This window comes from Chrysemys picta, chromosome 1, assembly GCF_011386835.1.
Source record: "Chrysemys picta bellii isolate R12L10 chromosome 1, ASM1138683v2, whole genome shotgun sequence".
Lineage (NCBI taxonomy): Eukaryota > Metazoa > Chordata > Testudines > Emydidae > Chrysemys > Chrysemys picta.
Window position 1 is genome coordinate 195925350 of NC_088791.1, and position 22748 is coordinate 195948097.

At 43.5% G+C, this 22748-nt stretch overlaps 1 protein-coding gene across 2 annotated transcripts in view; it reads right to left on the bottom strand.

The window, feature by feature from the left end:
* The window catches only part of LCA5L (lebercilin LCA5 like), a 40059-nt gene that overhangs the window by 3750 nt on the left and 13561 nt on the right, over positions 1-22748 (bottom strand). For both annotated transcript variants that reach the window (XM_065590723.1, XM_005304443.3), the window contains exons 4-7: positions 19560-19697; positions 13059-13152; positions 1247-1356; positions 765-888 (exon numbers count right to left, since the gene is read on the bottom strand). In XM_065590723.1, the coding sequence (XP_065446795.1) occupies positions 765-888; positions 1247-1356; positions 13059-13152; positions 19560-19697 (466 nt within the window). The remainder of the gene's footprint in view (positions 1-764; positions 889-1246; positions 1357-13058; positions 13153-19559; positions 19698-22748) is intronic.

Genomic DNA, 22748 nt, shown 5'->3' on the forward strand with positions numbered 1-22748 from the left:
GAAAAAGCAGATTACAAGGGGAAGTGAAAATAATCAAAGATTAACTGAAATAAACAGAAAGGGCTTATACCAAGGGCCAAAGACCACCAAAGAGTGATTTTGGCTCAGTAAGAAACCACCACCACTCTTGCAGGGTGGGTTCCCCTTGTTCATGCAGCTACAACAGATATGCCTCTTCAGGGATAACAGCATTAACAGTGTCAACAGAGGGCCAAGTAGCTTTGGTTCACCTTTGTCATACCCCAAACCAAAAGGAAGTTTTGAGAGGAAATGGGCTCTGATCTCAATCCTTGTTGAGACAATTGGGGGGACAAAGTCGATTAAGACAAACTCTAGACAAGGTTCCAGTAGCAGCATAAATTGCCTGTCTCTCAAACCTCATCTGAAACCACCCTTCTGAAAGCAAGATGACAGGGATCAGCGGCCTATCGTTCAGGATCAAGTTGATCAGCATAAATTGTCAATAAAACCATCATAGTCCATTATCTGCTCAAACAAGGCATCTGATTTCTTCATACTGTCACCAAGAATGCTATAAGAAGACCAGGAGTGCAGACGTATATAAACCACCTCTAAATTACTTAAATACCAGTAAGTGCTACAGCACCACTAAGGTGGACTTCAGTGGCTTGTATTAACACTTGTTTGTTGTATGTCAGATACAGGCTAATAGCCATCACGGCAGGGTGTAATACCAGTGTACTGTAGCTCATTCATTCTGTTTGCATAAGATCAAATGAGGTTATGAAAAATTAAAAGTATACCTCTACATGTTCTATTAAAAGTTTCTTGCTTTGATGGTTTCGTGGTTGGTTCAATTTCTATCTTATGTTTTGTATCTTCATAGGGTTCTACTTTTCGATTTCTGTCTTCAGTTGTTTTTTTCTCCTACAATTCACAGTTTAAACAAAGATAATGGTAAAAAAAAGCTGCACTTATGTTAGTGAGTGATCAATTAAATGATTTTTTTATGACTCAAGATGCTCATTTTTGGTATTTTCTGTTCTATTTAGATTATCATACATTTATTTCATATAGTAACTTTTGTCCTAACAAAAGTATCCTTAAATGTTTAAAATAGTACCACTATATTTAAAAAAAAATGGTGCATGCAATATATCTTCAGAACACACTGAAATTAAGGATATTCGGGAAAAAAAGTTCTTGAAAATTATGGAATAAAGTATGATATAGGAGCAAACACATTAGACATGTTGAGGTTAAATGGGATCCAAATGTTTCATACCTCTAGGCATAGAGCTGCACTCTTGACTGTTCCTTGATTTTCATGATGTGAAACCTGTGCTGATTTAAAATTCTGCTTATTTACTTGTACTGATTTGCTTAAACTAACACCTGTAGAAAGAAGAGCAAGTATTAACGGGAAGCACAAGAGTTTCTGAAACAGTACAATATTTGGAAACAGGTAATACCTATAAAACCAATATTGGTATGGAAATCTATTATTTTAAACATCTCTAGCTCCAGGTATGTATTTCTTTATTCCCATAATGCAATTTTATAAAGAAACATAAGGCAGAAGAGGTCTGTAATAGCTTCTATCAAAATCTGCACAGATAAAACAGGCACCACTGGCATTCCCCAAAACACTATTCAGCTGCTGGCTAACCTCCATAAGTGCCTAAGTTTCCAGCAGAGGAGTCCTGTAGGGACCTGAGCGTCTGTCAGCACGCATACACAATGCCACTTTAGTCCTGATGTTGCCCTAGCTCATGTCTAAGATCTGCCAAGTTTCACAAACTAGGTTTTCCATGGCCTCTCACCTGACAGGTAGGAATGCTCAGAGCATGCCTAACTTACACAAAAGACAATGGTGGTGGTGTCCATTTTCCCTCTTATAACCAATAGCCCAGTGGTTAGTGCACTCACATGCAATGTGGGAGACCGAGACTCAAGTCCCCACTCTTCCTGATTTAAAGCAGGGACTTGAAGCCCCATCTTGTAGGTGGGTACCCTAATCAATGGGCTATAGGGTCATTCTCATACTCTCTCTTTGGCTCAATGAATACTTAATTATTATTCAAAGTGGGAACAGCTTCAACAGGAGAGACTGAAAGAGCCCACTGGTTAGGGCACTTATATGGGAGACCTGAGTTCAAGTCCAGCAAAGGAGGGACTGGAACCTGGGTCTTCTATAGCCTGGGTGAACACCCTAGCCTCTGAGCTATTGCCTATAACTGCCTCATGCTACCTCCTGATTTTTCATGAGAAAAAACTGAACTGGCTTAGATGCCTAACACTGTGAATCCGAAGTGGAGGAAGGCACCTAACTTCCTTTAAGAGATGGGGCCTAAGCCCCACTCCTCTCCTTGTCCTTTCCTTCTGATTAGCTTAAAGTGGCTTCCCTGCCCAGCATGCTGGCTTCTGTGAATTTATTTTTTTTAAAACTAACTCTCCCCCCATGCCTAAAAAGGGCTGTGAATTTCACCAGACAATAGGGTGCAATACCCATAGACCTTTTGAGAATCTAGCCCCAAGTGAGGGGTACAAAAACATAGCAGAAAGAAAAAAAAAAAAAAGGTGTCATCATGAGGGCTTCATTTATTGATCACAAAGTTGTCAGCGTTTCCTTTTCCTGATCAGAGCGTTTCTGATGTTAATAACTTAGAGTAGCAAATAAATTGGTTAAACCAGTAATGGGAGGATGCAGCGTGAGTATTTCTACATCTAGCACACTCGGTTTGAAACCAGAACATTGCTGCAGCATATAGGCGCCGACTCCGTGGGTGCTCCGGGGCTGGAGCAACTACCAGGGAAAAATTGGTGGGTGCTCTGCACCCACTAGCAGCTCCCCGCCCCTCCGCCCCAGCTCACCTCCGCCTCTTCCCCTGAGCATGCCACGTGCCCGCTTTTTCCCCCTGGCTCCCAGTGCTTGTGCCACGAAACAGCTGTTTCGCAGTGGCAAGCGCTGGGAGGGAGGGGGGAGAAGGGGAAACGCGGCATGCTTGCGGGAAGAGGCGGGGCTGGGGTGGAGATTTGGGGAGGGGTCCAATAGAGGCAGGGAGGGGGCGGAGTTGAGGTGGGGACTTTGGGGAAGGGGTTGGAATGGGGCGGGACAGGGGTGGAGTCGGGGCGGGGCCGGAGGAGCGCGAGCTCCCACCGGCGCCGGAGGAGCGCGAGCTCCCACCGGCGCCAGGTAAAGTTGGCGCCTATGCTGCAGCATGATATCCTGGTGTTGGCTTTGTTTTGTCTTCCTTGAACTGTTGCTGGGTGGTAGCTAGGAAAGATCTTCATAGCTAGCATTTTGGAAATTATTTCTTAAGGAGTTTGGACCAGTGTGATGGACAGTTACGGTGGCAATGGTCCAATAGATCAGTGGTTCTCAACCAGGGTACACATTCCCCTGAGGGTACACAAAGATCTTCCAGGGGGTACATCAACTCATCTAGATATTTGCCTAGTTTTACAACAGGCTACATAAAAAGCATTAGCAAAGTCAGTACAAACTAAAATTTCATACAGACAATGATTTGTTTATACCGCTGTATATACTGTACACTGAAACGTAAGTACAATATTTATATTCCAATTGATTTATTGTATAATTATATGGTAAAAATGAGGAAGTAAGCAATTTTCAGTAATAGTGTGCTATGAGACTTGTATTTTTATGTCTGATTTTGTAAGGAAGTAGTTAAGTGAGGTAAAACTTGGGGTATACAAGACAAACCAGACTCCTGAAAGGGGTACAGTAGTCTGGAAAGATTGGGAGCCACTGCTATAGAGAACCTTCCTTTTCTTTCTGAATCTTTGGTGAGTATTACTGAGTTGTTTTAAAAGCCTTGTCAGCAGAAGTCCTTTGAGAATTTCTTAGATTCAGGACTAGGGGGAGCTAGAGATTTAGATGTGCCTTATGTTAGTACCTGTTAGTAAACAGTAATACCTTTAGTTCTTTATTTCTGTATATTTGATTCATTTATATATATTAACTATTCTTTAGATCTTTATCTTTGGCAAAGAGTATGTCTGAATTCTAAGGCCTAGAAAACTGGTTTTGACTAATAAGTAATCCTATTCAGAAATTCATTCATTATGCTGTATTTAATAACTCTAGGGCACCTTCATGTTCTTGGAAAACCACCTCCTTAACATATATATATAATGCTGACATAAGCATATTTAAACTAGGAAAACTAGTAAGAGATTATTGTTATAGCAGATGTTTTCTGTTGGGGAAATCAATATGGAAGAATGATTGTGGGGTAAGAAAGACCCACTGAGAGATATTAACGTGAAGAATTGTTAGTCCTCTCAGCTGTAAATAATCATGCCTTCTCATATGAGTCAGGTAAACTGAGACTCTATAGAAATGACATCACAATATATGTTTCTGGGAGAATATTCTTGGCAACTAGGTTTCCTTTGTCTGAAAACTTAGGTTGGGGGAACGAAAATTGCACGTCCAGATGCAGGAGAGACACATATCTAGCTCTTAGTCTGACAACAAAGGGTAGTAATGTATCTATTTATTTCTGTATTCTGTTTAGTGCTTTACTAATCTCTGACTGATAATCTTAGATTAAATAATTTCAATTGAGCCTGTTATTTCGACAATCTCAAGTCGTTAACTCAGACACGCAACACCCGTGAGGCCCAATCTATTTTCTCACAAGTGAAAAAACTGTTGAGGAGTCGGCAATGTGACGTGGCCGTGAAAAAAGCTAATGCAGTCTTGGGATGCATTAGGTGAGGTATATCTAGTAGGGATAAGGAGGTGCTGCTTCCGTTATACAAGGCACTGGTGAGACCTCATTTGGAGTACTGTGTGCAGTTCTGGTCTCCCATGTTTAAAAAGGATGAACTCAAACTGGAACGGGTACAGAGAAGGGCCACTAGGATGATCAGGGGAATGGAAAACCTGTCGTATGAAAGGAGACTTGAGGAGCTCGGCTTGTTTACCCTAACAAAAGAAGGCTGAGGGGGGATATGATTGCTCTCTTTAAATATATCAGAGGGATAAATACCAGGGAGGGAGAGGAATTATTTCAGCTCAGTACTAATGTGGACACGAGAATGAATGGATATAAGATGGCCGTAGGGAAGTTTAGACTTGAAATTAGACTAAGGTTTCTAACCATCAGAGGGGTGAAATTTTGGAACAGCCTTCCGAGGGAAACAGTGGGGGCGAAAGACCTCTCTGGCTTTAAGATTAAGCTAGATAAGTTTATGGAGGGAATGGTTTGATGGGATAACGTGATTTTAGTCAATTAATCAACAGCGTGCCATCGCGGGTAAATAGTATCAACCCCTGCATGCTCGGGGTTCTACTGATCGCCATATTTGGGGTTGGGAAGGAATTTTCCTCCAGGGTAGATTGGCAGAGGCCCTGGAGGTTTTTTGCCTTCCTCCGTAGCATGGGGCGGGGGTCGCTAGCTGGAGGATTTTCTGCAACTTGAAGTCCTTAAATCACAGGATTTGGGGACTTCAACAGCTGAGTCAAGGGAAAGGGGTGGGTCAGCTTTTGTGGCCTGCATCATGCGGGAGGTCAGACTAGATGATCATAATGGTCCCTTCTGACCTTAAAGTCTATGAGTCTATGAGGTTCTAATGAAGAAACTGTCAATTTACTTTCCTGGGATTAAGGACGAAAATGCTGCACTATATATGCATTTGCACATACAGAGACCTCATCCTAGGCTACTGTCTGCTCTTCATAGAGTTTATCACAATGGGAAATAGAAGACATGGAAGAGGTACCCCACATATGTTTCATTCTTGATCCACGAGGGAAGAAAAATATAATTAGTCTTTTTTCACAAATGAAAAAAATAGAAAATGGCCATTTTGAGGGGGAGCATATCTTTTTTCTTAACATATCATGGGCAAGTGCCACTGACAGCCTGGCCCACGGGTGGCTGAAGGACTGGCTAGAACAACACCAATGACGTGTTGTGATTGGCGCTCTCTTTGTGAGGGCTGATGGACTGATCGATCAAGGTGATCATGGGAAAACAAACTCAGGATGTGGACAGAAGACAAGTTACTTGGTGGCATTTCCAGTTCTGGGTTCTAAATCATCAGTCCTAACTGGTAGGCTCAGAACCAAACCCATTTGGCGAAGGTACCAGCCCTCAGACCTTTGTCAGAACTCTTCCCCCATATGTATAATCACAGACTTCTCCCCACCTGAGAGCTTCCTCATCTCATGCAAGCAGAAAAAGAACTCAAATAATAGTAACACTGTAGAACAACAGTGCAACAACAAAAGAAGAGTAAGACTTAACGTAAAACTTTATTATTGCCGTGTAACTAAAATTTGAAGCCAACACGTCATAACTAAAAAAAAGTTACCTAACTCTGGGTGGGAAATGGGGATATGTGTTTTGTCACAGGGCAGCCATACCTCGCGCACCCATTCCCCCCGCAGTATGACAAGTACACCTGCCTCAGTCCCCTGAGTCCCCAGTAACTCCATGCAAGCTTATTCTCTAGTCCATCCACATGGTTTATTACCAAAACATAGCTCAATTAGTCCTCAACAAGAGTCCCAAACACAGTCCATTTTCCACACCCTGTGGATATAGCTCTTAAAAATCCCACTTTCTCAGCAAGCACCCTCCCGTCATACCTGCTGGGAGCCCATCCGTACCATACTTTGATGCAGGGGTCGGTAACCTTTCGGCCAGGACCCCAGGATGGCAACAGAGCCCCTGGGACTGGTGGCTGGGACCCGGGGCTGGCAGCGGGCTGAGTGGGGCCGGCGGATGGGACCCCGGGTGGCAGGGGGCCAGTGGTAGGACCCCAGGATGGCAGCAGAGCCCCCAGGACTGGCGGCCGGGACCCGGGCAGTGTGAGTGCCACTCAAAATCATCTTGTGTGCAGCCTTCGTTCGGAACGCGTGTCATAGGTTGCTGACCCCTGCTCTGGTGTCTTCCACCACACCTAGGCTCCTCGTTGGCCTTCTTCTGTCCCTCTGCAAGGACAGCAGCAACCCCAGCTCAGCCAATTGGAGTGCAACACTGCTCTTCCCAGCATGAACCCCCACTGTTTCTCTGCTAGGAGATCACCTTTCCCAGGGGAGCATTCCTCACTCCCCCAGACTCTCTCATGGTGCCTCTGGGTTGTGTTCTCTGGCCCCAGAGATGTCAGCAAGTAAGCTTCTTGCTCAGTGGTAGATAGGGTGACCAGACAGCAAGTGTGAAAAATCGGGACAGGGGGTGGGGGGTAATAGGTGCCTATATAAGAAAAAGACCCAAAAATCGGGACTGTCCCTATAAAATCAGGACATCTGGTCACCCTAGTGGTAGATTAACTCATGGGCCAATGGGTCCCATGCCCCGGGGGCCTGGCAAATTTAGGGGTCCCTTCAGGAGCACCAAAACTTGAGTAGAAGTGTGGGGGCCACCAGCCCTGGAACTGTGGCCCCACCTCCTGCTCCTCCTCTCCCTCCCCCACCCCCCACCATGGCCCTGATACCCGGCCAGAACAGAAGCCAGAGCCGGGCAATGGTAAGAGTTGCTCAGGGAGCCTGAGCGGCTGTGGGGAGCCCCAGACTCTCCACCTGACCTGGATGGAGGCCAGGGTGCCTGAGAACAGCCCCTAGCTCATGTCCCTGCCCCCCAAGGGCATACCACTGCCAGTGGGACTCATGGGTGGGGACTCCAGTCCAGCCGCCTGCCCCCTCCCCCAGGCCTACAGATGTGCTCTGCAGGGAGAGGAGGCCCTGGCCCAGTTGGGAGGTGGCAAGGAGCCCCAGAAAGGTCACAGGCAGCAAGGAACTGGGCAGGGAAGGCTCCTTCAGTGCAGCTCCTACTGCTACTGGCCCAGCCTCAATGGCCACCACACTCCATCCAGGCCTGCTCAGTGCCTGCACCTGGCTCCAGCTGCCAATCTGCCCCCCACTCACCACTGGGTCCCTCCTGTTGCGAGGCTGCCCCTGCACTGCTGCCTGGGCTTTGTGCCTGAGGCAGCAGTCACATGTGGCACTGCTCTTCCTGTTGCCTCTGGCCCGAGGCTTGCAGTTGGGGAGGGCAACCCTCCCCCCAAAGTACACCCATGCCACCACAACTCTATGCCTGCCCAGGGCTACTATGCACATGTTAAATAGTGGGAGGGCGTGGCCCCATTCTGGCACCCTTGGGCTCCCTGGGCTTGGGGGGGGGGGCAAATGTTCTTTGTGCCCAGAGCCCCAATAAATCTTAATTCACCTCTGTCCTTGCTGCTCCCTGAATTCATCCCTCTCTGGCCTTTGGCTCCAGCTCTCCAGCTTAGAGCCAGCAGGCAACTCCCTCAGCTGCTCTATGGCTTTCAGCCCTGGCTCTCTGGCTTGGGGACACCAGCCAGCAAATCCCTCTTGCTGCTCTCCTGCCTTCAGCCTTCGTCCAGGAAGCACAGTCTCCTGACTTTGTCAGCTCTTCCCTCCTAACTCACTGGATCTCCCTTCCCCTAAGGCCCAGGTACCCACTTTTAAGCCCAATTAATTGGCCAGATTGGAGTGTACTGCTAAGGCAAAGGTGCACTAGCCCTCCTCCTTTTTACAGGGCCAGTGTCAGGCAGTGACATGTCTTTAAATCCCACAACATGAATTGCCAGTTAACACTTTTCTTACTGGGATTCAGACATTCAGCAGAGGCAGTACGTTAGGAAAGGAATAAACAGAAGACAACAGTAAGTCTGCATATTGCCACTCAATTTCTAAGAACTCTGCAATATTCACAGAAGCGAAAGTTTCCTTATGATAGCTTCTAGCAAATGAAGTTTAAGTACTCGCCCCTCATCAAAGACGTGCCAGTTTAGTTTTCCAATTTAGGGATAGCAACATGTTGCCAATATTTTAACAAAGGGCTTCTGCACAAAAATTCCTTCCCCTAACCCAGACTAATATTTGTGTCTCAGGTTCATGTGCAAGGGCTAATGGGCTCAGAAATCCATTGATTTGTTTTTTCCATTTAAACAAAATTGTTTTCTTTTCTTTCAAAAACTATAGCCTGGAGGATAGCAACAGCCCCTGCAAGCTTATATGAAATGCAATTTCCAGGGAATGTTTATATTTTGTCCATGATGAATATATGGATTATATGGGTAGTATAGCACAATGATCAGTATGTGTACTTCGCAACTGAGGGGAGCACATCTTTAGCAGTGTGTGGAGGTATCTACTGGAGATTGTTGATATATTTATCATTTGGTGAATCTTGTATTATTGCTAAGGGGGGAAATTGCTCTTCCGAAGTAATTTTATCCACAGGGATATAGCTCATGTAACTGTCTGAACATCCATATGAAGAAAATACTGTGGATTCTAGTGTACTCTTATCTGTTGACTGACACAACTAGGAAGGAGGATCTCTAACAATTCAATTATTGCAATCTCTCTGATTGTCTGTTTAAACTTTGTTTATGCTAACTAAACTTGGTAAACTGGGTGCAAGCAACCAATATGCATTTTAATACGGCTAAAGGATTAGAAAACATGCCTTATTGTGAGAGACTCAAAGTACTCAATTTATTTAGCTTAACAAAGGCTTTGTCTACACTAGCACTTTTGTTGGTCAGGGGATGTGAAAAAACAGCCTCTGACAAACGAAAGTTTCACTGGCAAAAGTGATGTTGTGGACAGTGCTATGTCAGCGCGAGATGCTCTCCTGCCGAGATAGCTACTGCTGCTCATTGGGGGTGGTTTAATGATGCTGGTGGGAGAGTACTCTCCCACCGTCACAGAGTGGCTACAGAGGAGATCTTACAGTGGCACCGCTGCAGCAGTTCAGCTGTGCCGCTGTAAGGTCCGTAGTGTAGACATAGCCAAAGAGAAAGTTAAGGGGTGACTTGATAACAGCCTATAGGTATATATATTTAGTAATGGGTTCTTCAATCTAGCATAGAAAGGTATAACATAATCCAATGAAGCTAGACAAATTCAGACTGGAAATAAGGCATACATTTTTAACAGAGTAATTAATCACTGGAACAATTTACCAAGGATTGTGGTGGATTCTCTATCACTGTCAATTTTTAAATAAAAAGTGGATGTTTTTCTAAAATCTTTGCTCTAGGAATTATCTTGGGGAAGTTCTATGGCCTATGTTATACAGAAGGTCAGTCTAGATGATCACAATAGTCCTTTCTGGCCTTGGAATCTATGAAGCTAACCAAAGGAAAACAGAGTCCCCCTTCTTCTCTCAGACAACCTGTCACTGTGACCATCACTCTTGTAAATACTGTTTAGAAGCAAGCCCTAGTCTGGGATCTCCCACCCTCAAAATGCAAGTCTAAGGCCTGGTCTACACATAAAAACCAGGTCAACCTAGCTGTGATGATCAGGCCTATGAAGAATTTCATGCCCTGAACCCAATCTTTAGGTCAACCTAACCTCTGGTGTAGACACAGCTAAGTTGATTAAAGGATTCTTCCATCGACCTGGCTACTGCCAAAGCCTTGTCTATACTACAGGGAAAAGTCGACCTAAACCACACAATTTGAGTTATGTGAATAGCGTAACTCAAGTCGACATAGCTTAGATCTACTTACCGCGGGGTCCACACTACGCAATGTCAATGGGTCCCCTTACTCTTCTCGATCCGATGGAGTACAGGAGTCAACGAGAGAGTGATCTGCAGTCGATTTAGCGGGTCTTCACTAGACCCACTAAATCAACCACTGATGCATCGATCGCCACGCGTCGATCCCCTGGTAAGTGTAGACAAGCCTGAGAGGTGGATTACCTACATTGACGAGAAACCCCTTCCGTCAATATAGGAAGCACCTATTCTCCAGTGCTACAGCGGCACTGTGCTGACTGTAGTGTAGGCATACCCTTAGAAGCTTCAGCTGGGAAAGGGCCATGGGAAGTTATGCATGTTTGAGATTAATGTATAACAGAATCTCCAGGGCTTAAGGGCTAGGAAAATAGCCTTTGAAGTTGCCACTTGAATGTCCTTAATTTATTTTAAATTTGTTCATCCAGTTTCTATTTGGGTCCTCTGTTTTTATTATTAATTATTATTATTATTTACATGGCACTGTAAGTAAACACCAAGAAATGTTTCCTTCTCTGTGACTGGAAACCAGCCCTCCTAGAAAAGGGTTCCTCCCTATTTGAAATGTCAGGGGAAATGATAGAATCATTCAGGAAACTATTCATTAAATGAATATTGAAAAAAAATTAAAACAACATCTGTATATTTGCAGTGAGTTCATACAGTATCATGCATATCTTATAATACCTATGCTATATTTTAGAAACAACAGCAAAAATCCAGTACTTTCTGTTCTCCAAAAACATTCTAACTCGTGGAATGGAAGCATCACATAACAAGGCTATCAGACAAACAACATAAACACATAATAACTCATGTATGCATTCATAAGATATTGAACATTTAACATATATACAAAAGACACTGTTGGATATGACAATTAGATCGGGGTGGAAAATGTCAAACAAAACTGCAATAACCATCCTTGTTTATTGCACATGATGACTGGCAGAGGGAGAGGTGACAAAAGATATAATTCAGTGATTGGATATCGTGACAGGCAGATAAGCGTGTAATGGATTTCTTCCATAGCCATGGGAAACATCTCTATAAATTGAGAGTAGAAATGAGTGAGGCTTGAGCTGGATGAAGTGTAGCGTGAGGTACAGAGTTTTACCTTATTAGAACTGAGGAGAGGGAAGCCTCTGACTGGATTGGATGCAGCAGCCTAGAAATATCTTACTCCTGTCCTCTTAGCAGGATATTTGGCAGTATTTACTGAAGAAATTTACAACACACCTCTTACAAACCTTGTCCAAACCTTTACTCATCTTATGGAGCAAATATAAGAGTAAAAGCTTCCAACTGAAATTTTTCTTCACAGAAACTATTTCAGCTGAAGTGCCATTGCTGTAAAAAGCTACCTGAAACAAAGGTACCGAAGGCCTGTGACATCACAGAGAGGACTTCTCACCAAAATTCTTATGCTCTAATAAATTTGTTAGTCTCTAAGGTACCACAAGTACTCCTGTTCTTCTTTTTGCAAAATTCTTAGGATGTTGTTGGCTCTGTCTGATTCAGATTGGCTGACTCAGCAGAAACCCAATTAGATTTAGGGGGCACTCTGAATCCCAGAGATCTGATTTTCTAAAACCACTAACTTGTAAAGATTGGATCAAAAATGCTGGTATTTTATCTTAGTTTTTGAGTTATCTTGGTTACACAAAAGTCCTGTGGCACCTTATAGACTAACAGACATATTGGAGCATAGGCTTTCGTAGGTGAATACCCACTTTGTCAGACACATGCGTCTGACGAAGTGGGTATTCACCCACAAAAGTTTATGCTCCAATACGTCTGTTAGTCTATAAGGTGCCACAGGAGTCTTTGTTGCTTTTTACAGATCCAGACTAACACGGCTACCCCTCTGATACTTGGTTACACACACGCCATCAGAAATAGTGTTTATATCATTTTATAACTGCCCATCTGATTTTTAAGAAATGGGTAAGGCAAATTTGCTACTAGACTAATCAAATGCTAAATTTCAGGCCAGAATAATTTTTGCAGACAAATTATAAATTTAAATACTTACCAGATTTTACAAATAAAACCCTGACAAAACTTTAACTACAGTGATGTTAGAGGGCACAGCTACGTTCAAACATACTACGCAAAATCTATGATGCAGTAATATGAAATACTGTTTGAATGCTAATAATGTAATGATGCAGAGATCATGTACTTAAGGCAGAAACACTGCTTACGTCTCATCATTATTACACTTTATTTTCCAAAACTGTTGTATTAACAGACACAGTATCATATACTGTACAGTCTATGTAAATGTCACTAACTAAAGGTAAAAATTGGCCCAAAGTTCATTTACATAAACTGAGTTAAATATTCAGAAATGGGCTACTTAGTTGCAGCCATATGAGCAAAGAAAAGTAATTGTGTGTCCAAATGGGTAACTGCAGGCACAAGAACCCATTTTGCATATTTACAGGTGCAATTGAGGTTGCTGTTTTAGAAAATGTATCCCATTATGTCCCAATTATAAAGCAATGCAAGTTCAACACTAAAATATATAAAAATAAAAATATTACAGATATACAGTACCTTTTTTGCGAGGTACTGGGTCAGCTTTGTCCTGTAGACTTTTAAGCATCCGATTTGCATAGATATTTTTTATACCAACTTCTCGTTCCTTTTCCTAAAAAAAGATCCACACTATCAAACTTCATGATTACCTTTCACCAACTCCAGTGCCTCATCTTAAAAAAATGTTAATGAGTGTAATAATATTCCTGAAAATAGAGAACAAGTAGTTCTGGCCTGAGACAAACGCTCTGCAGGCAGACACCTTATAAAAGGTTTAACACATTGCTGTACCAATACACTTTGATCCTAATTCAAATGTGAAAATCCTCACATTCCAGTCCAAAGCCTTTCTTGGACAGAAACTGTCAACCATGGTGAATTGTGCCAATGGGAGTGAGCCTGTGATGTTCATAAATGGGAACTAGCAATCTCATTTTCTTCAGTGATCTAACTCAGAATTTGAATTCTAATCTCTTTTAAGCCTTAACACATACCTACGTTCTTTCATATCCATTTTTAATAACATTACATTCAAGAGATGGAGATGTGATGGGTTGGGCCACAGAGACCCCCTTGGGACTGTCACCTGATGTGCTGAGACTACCTCTGAGCCCATTTTCTCTGCCAGTTTGGGCCTCCAGAACCCTGTCTTGTTGAGCCAGATATGCTAATCTGCTGCAACACAGACCCAGGGTCTGACCCATGCCCCCAAAGCTGCAGACTTAACTGAAAACGGCTTAGCAAGTGCTCCTGTCTCTAGCACCCAGACACCCAGCTCCCAATGGGATCCAAACCTCAAATGAATCCGTTTTACTCTGTATAAAGCTTATACAGAGTAAACTCATAAATTGTCCGCCCTCTATAACACTGATAGAGAGATATGTACAGCTGTTTGCTCTCCCAGGTATTAATTACTTACTCTGGGTTAATTAATCAGCAAAAAGTGATTTTATTAAGTATAAAAAGTAGGATTTAAGTGGTTCCAAGTAATAACAGACAGAACAAAGTAAGTTACCAAGCAAAACAAAACACGCAAGTCTAAGCCTAATACATTAAGAAACTGATTACGGATGAACTCTCACCCCCAGAGATGTCCCAATAAGCTTCTTTCACAGACTGGACTCCTTTCTAGTCTGAGTCCAGCAATCACTCACCCCCATAGTTACTGTCCTTTGTTCCAGTTTCTTTCGGGCATCTCTTGGGGGTGGAGAGGCCATCTCTTGAGCCAGCTGAAGACAAAATGGAGAGGCTTCCAGGGCCTTTTATATTCTCTCTCTTGTGGGCGGAAACCCCTTTGTTCTTCTGTGCAAAGTCACAGCAACAAGATGGAGTTTATAGCCACTTGGGCAAGTCACATGTCCATGAATGATTCAGCTTTTTGCAGGCTGATGCCATTGTTTACATGTTAGTTTGAACGTTCCCAAGAAAGCTCAGATGTGGATTGGTGTCTCCCAAAGTCCATTGTCAGTTAAGTGTTTCTTGATTGGGCACTTACTGAGAATAGTCCTTTCTCAAGAAGCTGACCAAGTGCTTCACTGAGGCTACTTAGAATCAAACCCATTGAGATACAAGTACATAGCCAATATTCATAACTGCAAATACAAAAATGATATACATATGCAGACAGCATAATCATAACCAGCAAACTACAACCTTTCCATAGATACCCCACTTGACCTCCTCTGTACAATACCTGGTGCAACCATAGGACCCTGGTTGCAATAACGATCTATACCAGGGGTAGGCAACCTATGGCATGGGTGCCGAAGGCGGCACGCGAGCTGATTTTCAGTGGCACTCACACTGCCCGGGTCCTGGCCACCGGTCCAGGGAGCTCGGCATTTTAATTTAATTTTAAATGAAGCTTCTTAAACATTTTAAAAACCTTATTTACTTTACATACAACAATAGTTTAGTTACATATTATAGACTTATAGAAAGAAACCTAAAAATGTTAAAATATATTACTGGCGCGCGAAACCTTAAATTAGAGTTAATAAATGAAGACTCGGCACACCACTTCTGAAAGGTTGCCGACCCCTGATCTATACGGTCACAGTTCATGTCAATAATATCACAGAGACCTCTCTAATAAATGTTTATCTTTCATTCTTCTTCTTCACTGTCCTTATTTAGATTAAGTATTCTGTATTTAAAGCTAAAATTGGCTTATACTGCACAGTCTACAAGTAATCTATTCAGAAGTATGGAGCAAAAATTTTGTTTCCACAGTTTGTTTTATTTATGACATGCCTTCTTTGTCCATATTTTATAAATGATTATTCAGTAGAGCAGGAAGGATGAGAAGAATGACAGCTGTCTGATTGAAAAAAACATTTTTCAAATTGAAATATATCTTAACGTTCCTTAAATATATAAGACAAACTTCAACTTCATTCTTACTTTGCATCCATTCTCATTGGACAGTTTGACAAACAGGTGAACTTTTCAATCTCTAAATTACTGGCTGTACAGAGTACATGAGAGTAAACAGTACAGTAACTGCTCACTTAAAGTCGTCCCAGTTAACGTTGTTTCGTTGTTACCTTGCTGATCTATTAGAGAACATGCTCATTTAAAGCTGCGCACTGCTCCCTTATAACGTTGTTTGGCAGCTGCCTGCTTTGTCCACTGCTTGTAGGAAGAGCAGCCCGTTGCAGGTAGCTGGTGGGGGCTTGGAACCAGGGTGGACCGGCAGCCCCCCATCAGCTCCCTGCTCCCCTAAGTTCCCTGTGCGGCAGCCGCCCAGCAGGCTATCAATTGCCGGCAGTTCAGCTGTCCCTCCCCCGATTGCCATATGCTGCTCCTGCCCTCTGCCTTGGAGCTTCTCCCGGGAGCTTCCTGCTTGCAGGAGGAGTGGGGGAAGGGGGGGGGGCTAATGTCAGGGTGTCCCCCTCCCCCCTGCTCCTGCTCCCCGCTTACCCCTTCTCCATATAGAGCAGGGTGGGGACACGACAGGGCTCAGGATGGAGGGAGCTTGTGGGCCGCAGCTGCTGTCTCAACTTCCTGATCTACTTAAAAAGGCAATGTACTTAGGGTGGTGTCAGCGTACTTAAAGTGGCAATGCGCATCTCTCTCTCACACACAGGGTGTGTGTCTCTGTCTCTGTCTGCCATGCTGTCTCCCCTCCCTCTATTTGTGATGCCTTGTAGAGTGTGAGGCTACATTAATAACAATGTGCTAACCCTTGAGGGCTCAGCCCAGTAGTGTAGCTAGGGTGTGAGCCGGACAGCGGCCACTCCCCCACCGAACACAAGTGGTGCCTTTTTAATTTTACTCACCCGGGAGCGGAAAAAAAAAAGGGCGCCACCCACTGCAGCGCTTTTACTGATGGGGCAGCGCTCCGGGTCTTCGGCGGCACTTCAGCAGCGGGACCTTCACTCGCTCTGGGTGTCTTCGGCGGCACTGAAGCTTCATTACCGAAGTGCCGCCGAAGACTTGCGGAGCAAATGAAGGTCCCGCCGCCGAGGTGCTGCCGAAGACCCAGAGCGCTGCCCCGTTAGTAAAAGTGCCGCAGCGGGTGGTGCCTTTTTTTCCCCCGCTCCCTCTCTTCCCTTCACTTGGCTACGCCACTGACTCAGCCGAATGCTAGTTCATCATTTAGCAGTAAGACATTCCCTGGGAAATATCCCACCCTCTTCCACCTCTAACTTCACCACCTCAACCAAGCTTCACAATCATCATTGTATTAAATTGTTTGTTTAAAACTTATACTGTGTGTGTGTATATATAATATATATATATATATTAATTACATAGTTTTTTGTCTGGTGAAAAAAATTTCCCTGGAACCTAACCCCCCCCATTTACATTAATTCTTATGGGAAAATTGGATTAGCTTAACATTGTTTTGCTTAAAATCACATTTTTCAGGAACATAATTACAACATTAAGCGAGGAGTTACTGTATTTCAGCACAGAAATCAGGTTGATTGGCATGCCCAAATTGCTGTTTGTGCTAAAGAGCCAAGTTTTGTTCACCTAAAAACTTAAATACAGAAAATTGGGCATCAAAAATAGAGGCTCAGAAACAGTACCCACAATTTTAGAGGCCTTCTTCGATTAACAATTAAATGGAAATATTTCAGATAAGTGTTACAATAGAAATAGAAACTTAGTGCAAACAATCTGCATTTCAAAATAGCTTTTCATTAAAGTGACACTGTGAGGTTTAAAGCTCATGGTCCTGCAATTGTCCCTCCTCCCCAGATCTGCACATGGAGGGGACCAACCTGTGAGGAGGGTGATCAATTCTGTGGGTCCATGGGTACCCTGTGGGCCTGTGATTCACCTGGGAATAGGACAGATATTGTATTCCACTCCTGTTCTGCTAAATCCTCCCCCAGGATTCCTTGGGGGCTGCTGCAGCTAGGGGGAGTCCAGCACCCCCCGGGAAATCCCAAAGTCGGCATGTCTGCCCAGGGATATGCCAACACTGAAGCAGACTGCACAGCCTATTCCACTTCTAACTGAATGATGCGGGGGGAGGAATCACAGAATGGTTATTTTAGAGACTAGAGCCCTCCTAGGGGTGTGGTTTCCACAGGAGTAGATAATCTGTTACCACATAGTTAAATATAAACATATGTCATAGCTATGTTATAAATAACACCTTTAGTAAAACTGAAAGGATTTTAATTATACTTTTCACTAGTTATGCGATTTGTTTACCCTTTGCATTATTCTCATGATACACTAACGAGTTTTTCATTTTTGTTTCTATTCAATGTCACTTTCAGGTTTCATGTACTGACACAATGCTATGATGTTTGGGTTGCAAACTCTGCAGGGTAATGTTTAATTTGTCAAAACCAAAACTGTTTCAGTAAGAATTTAAATCAAATCATGGAAACATTTCTATTGGCCTTTTGGTCAAAGCTTAATTTTACAAACTGTAAACTCTGGGCCAATTTTGATCTGGCAGTATTCCTATAAAGGGATCTAACAAAAAGCTCATAGAATCATAAAAATATAAGGCTGGAAGGGACCTTGAGAGGTCATCTAGTTCAGCCCCTCACACTGAGGCAGGACCAAGTATACTTAGATCATCCCTGACAGGTGTTTGTCGGCAACCTTCGGCACGCGGTCCATCAAGGTAATCCGCTGGCAGGCCACGCAACATTTTGTTTACGTTGACCATCCGCAGGCATGGCCCCCTGCAGCTCCCAGTGGCTGAGGTTTGCCGTTCCCGGCCAATGGGCACTGTGGGAAGCGGCTGGCCGTAGGGATGTGCTGGCCGCTGCTTCCCTCAGCTCCCATTGGCTGGGAACAGCGAACTGTGGCCAGTGGGAGCTACAGGGGGCCATTACAACAATGAGAAAGCCAGACAGTGCTAATACCCCACCTCCCCTTTTGGAATGCCAGTGTTTTTCCACTGGAAGACAAAGTGTTCCCGCCTTACACAAGAGCTATATAAGGCAGGGGAGTGACATCATCATGGTTCTTCTCTGCCTCCCCACCCAAAAAGACACTGAAAAACACATGGAACCAAGAACTGAACTGGGGGGAGAAGGGTTGATCCCAAGCTGGAAGGGTGTCTAGCTTCTGAGTAATAATACCTGAGGTCTCAAGCTGGAGACCAGTGCAGCTGCCTTTCAAGCCTTTCTGTAATCTGCCTGCAACAATATCTAGGATGAGAAATTACTATTTGTAACCAATTTCTTTAGTGAAACAACCTTAGCATATGTGTTTTGTTTGCTTAATAATCTCTTTTGTTCTGTTTGCTATCTCTTTAACCACTTAAAATTCACCTTTTAATAAACTTATTTCTTGTTTATAATATAACCCTGTTTGTGCAATTCATAATTGGGGAGGGGGGATTAAGAGGTTGTGCATACCTTCCTCCACATTGAGGGAGGAGGCGGATTTCATAATATACCTTTGGGTCTGCACTCCAAGAGAGGTGGCCACCTGAGTGCTGGAGCAAGTCCCTTAAGATGAGTCTTCCCAGAGCTGATCTCAGTGTCTGTGTTGTTCTGCAGTTGGGTGTGGCACTGCCTGTGTGTGTGCTGGAGGAGGCTTAATAGCCTGGCTCAGGAAGACAGATAAAAAGGGTACCGAGGCTGGCAGAACAGGTGGGCTCAGTGGTATCTCAGCACATCATGTGACATCTTAAGCGGGGCAACCCGTCACAGTGTCATCAGTAAATTTTATAACCATATTTCCACTCCGTTATCCAAGTCATTAATGAAAATATTGACTAGGACTAGACCCAGGACCAACCCCTGTGGGATCCTGATAAAGTTGTAGCATAACATGCTGATCCAGATTCATCAAATAGTAACAGGCCGATATTGTTAATTGCATTTCTACTAGTTATTGATCTACTTCAGATTCTGACAAATAGATGCAATGATAATTTCGTTTATTTTACTTTTTGATATTTTTGCAGTGTATACATTTTGCATTACATATTCCTTAGTTATCTTATTTAAGACTATAATGAAGGTAACAGGAACATATAACGTAAGACATGTGGCACTTTTATAAAAAAATAAACCTCTTTTAAACCTTGGGTACCTTAATTTTTTGTTGAAGAGACTTAATTTCCATTTGCAAGTTCTTTGTGATTGTCCGAGCTGCTACAGTCTTTCTATTCTCAGCTGCCAATTGACGACTAAAGATGCTACTGTTCAACTTCAGTTGTTTTTCTAAGCCCTAGAAACATTATATATTTAACCATGTAGGTATACTCACTGTAACTGCTGAAGAATTTCAATTCACATCAGGTTTAAAAAATAAGCAGAGTAACATAATGAAAAATGAAACTTCTAATAATCATATTCTACTGTAAATAAAATCTGAAATTAGAAGTTTGTAATAAAACAAAAATGCAGTGTCTCCATTTACATCTAAAATTAATAAAAGCTGGTTTCAAAACAAAGTTTACCGAACAAAATCAATATATAAGTATTCAAAAATTAAAAATAAGTCAATATACTAAATTCCTGAGGTGTTAATCCAATACAGTCTTTTTTTGGGAGATCATCAGGACCTGATTCTCATTTACATGAAGGCCCCTTTACACCACTCTGGCAGTATAAATGAGACTCAGGTCCTGTGTCGTTTAGAACCCAGAGGATAAACTGTAATTGCAATGCACTGTGTTGGTATCAAAATTATAAACTAAGCACCCAATCCTGCAAAGTCTCCATGAGCAAGACTTTTTACTGACTCTCAGTGGGGGTTCTACAAATAAACAACTTTCAGAATGGCAGCTGAGTTCAGTTATTCTTCTGATAGAGTAGAAATGAATTTCTGGAGGGTAAATGGAAGACTTCACTGTTCTGAGATTTTATTAAAAATCGGAGATGGAGGCTTTCCTCATAAAGACAACGAGAGTCAAGACGTATGAGACATTAAAGGTACGGAATCCTCTTTATTTTCTCTCATCCTATGCTTTTATTACACTCTCTCAGGGACATTATTTTTTAACAGTTCTGTAAGCCATTACTTTTTAACTAAAATATTTGTGTTTGATACTGTTATGAATTCAAGTTTGAATGATCTACATCTAAGTTGGAAGGAGTAAAAGTAAAGATATCCATGAAGCACTTTAGGCACCTAAACTCCAGAGTTAGGCCCCTAAATCCTCATGTGTGGCAGCACTTCTGCTTGGCTGCTGCCTAACCCTGTAGGTACCTAAACTCACTCGGCACTTAACTTTCCACTGTAAAAGTTCCCTAGGCACCTAAGTTTTAGACTCTGGGACATGCCCACCACTGCCCCACTCTGGGAGTCCAAATGGCTCCCTCCCACCTAAGCCCAGAGTGATTAATGAACTGGGGGACGATAGGCATTGGACTGCCTAAATTGCATATGGGGCTTGATCCAGTAGGTGCCTTCCCTTCCAGACTGGGAGCCCTTCAAAATCCAGTTGGAAGAGGAAGGAGTGGTGCCCACCTTATAACTTTTAGTCGAGTGGTTAGAACACTCACCTGGGATGTGGGAAATGCAGGTTCAATTCCCCCCTCTCTGCCAGAGGGTGAGAACAGACTTGAGCAGGGGAATCTCCTATTTCTCAGGAGGGTTCTCTAACCACTGAACTACAGGATATTCTGATGTGGGGCTCCCTCAATCTGAAGCTGAAGCTGTTCCTTTGTGGATAAATAATGGAGTGAATGGAGGAGGGGTTACTGGACTTGGGGATCTCCCATGTGGGTGCTCTAACCATCAGCCTACAAAGTCATAGAATCATAGAATATTAGGGTTGGAAGAGACCTCTGGAGGTCATCTAGTCCAATCCCCTGCTCAAAGCAGGACCAACACCAACTAAATCATCCCAGCCAGGGCTTTGTCAAACCAGGCCTTAAAAACCTCTAAGGATGGAGATTCCACCACCTTCCTAGGTAACCCATTCCAGTGCTTCACCACCCTCTTAGTGAAATAGTGTTTCCTAATATCCAACCTAGACCTCCCACACTGCAACTTGAGACCATTGCTTCTTGTTCTGTCATCTGCAACCACTGAGAACAGCCTAGCTCCATCCTCTTTGGAACCCCCCTTCAGGTAGTTGAAGGCTGCTATCAAATCCCCCCCTCACTCTTCTCTTCTGCAGACTAAATAAGCCCAACTTCCTCAGCCTCTCCTAGTAAGTCATGTGCCCCAGCACCCTAATAATTTTCGTTGCCCTCTGCTGGACTCTCTCCAATTTGTCCACATCCCTTCTGTAAGGGGGGGACCAAAACTGGACACAATACTCCAGGTGTGGCCTCACCAGTGCCGAATAGAGGGGAATAATCACTTCCCTTGATCTGCTGGTAATGCTCCTACTAATACAGCCCAATATGCAGTTGGCCTTCTTGGCAACAAGGGCACACTCATATCCAGCTTCTTATCCACTGTAATCCCCAGGTCCTTTTCTGCAGAACTGCTGCTTAGCCAGTCGGTCCCCAGCCTGTAGCGGTGCATGGGATTTTTCCTTCCTAAGTGTAGGACTCTGCACTTGTCCTTGTTGAACCTCATCAGATTTCTTTTGGCCCAATCCTCCAATTTGTCTAGGTCACTCTGGACCCTATCCCTACCCTCCAGCGTATTTACCTCTCCCCCCAGGTTAGTGTCATCTGCGAACTTGGTGAGGGTGTAATCCATCCCATCATCCAGATTATTAATAAGGATGTTGAACAAAACTGTCCCCAGGACCGACCCCTGGGGCACTCCACTTGATACCGGCTGCCAACTAGACATCGAACCATCGATCACTACCCTTTGAGCCCAACGATCTAGCCAGCTTTCTATTCACCTTATAGTCCATTCATCCAATCCATACTTCTTTAACTTGCTGGCAAGAATACTGTGGGAGACCGTATCAAAAGCTTTGCTAAAGTCAAGATATATCACATTCACTGCTTTCCCCATATCCACAGAGCCAGTTATCTCATCATAGAAGGCAATCAGGTTGGTCAGGCATGACTTGCCCTTGGTGAATCCATGTTGACTGTTCCCGATCACCTTCTGAACTCCTCCAAGTGCTTCAAAATGGATTCCTTGAGGATCTACTCCATGATTTTTCCGGGGACTGAAGTGAGGCTGACCAGTCTGTAGTTCTCCAAGTTCTCTTTCTTCCCTTTTTTAAATATGGGCACTATATTTGCCTTTTTCCAGTCGTCCAGGACCTATCTCGATCGCCATGAATTTTCAAAGATAATGGCCAATGGCTCTGCAATCACATCAGCCAACTCCCTCAGCACCCTTGGATGCATTAGATCT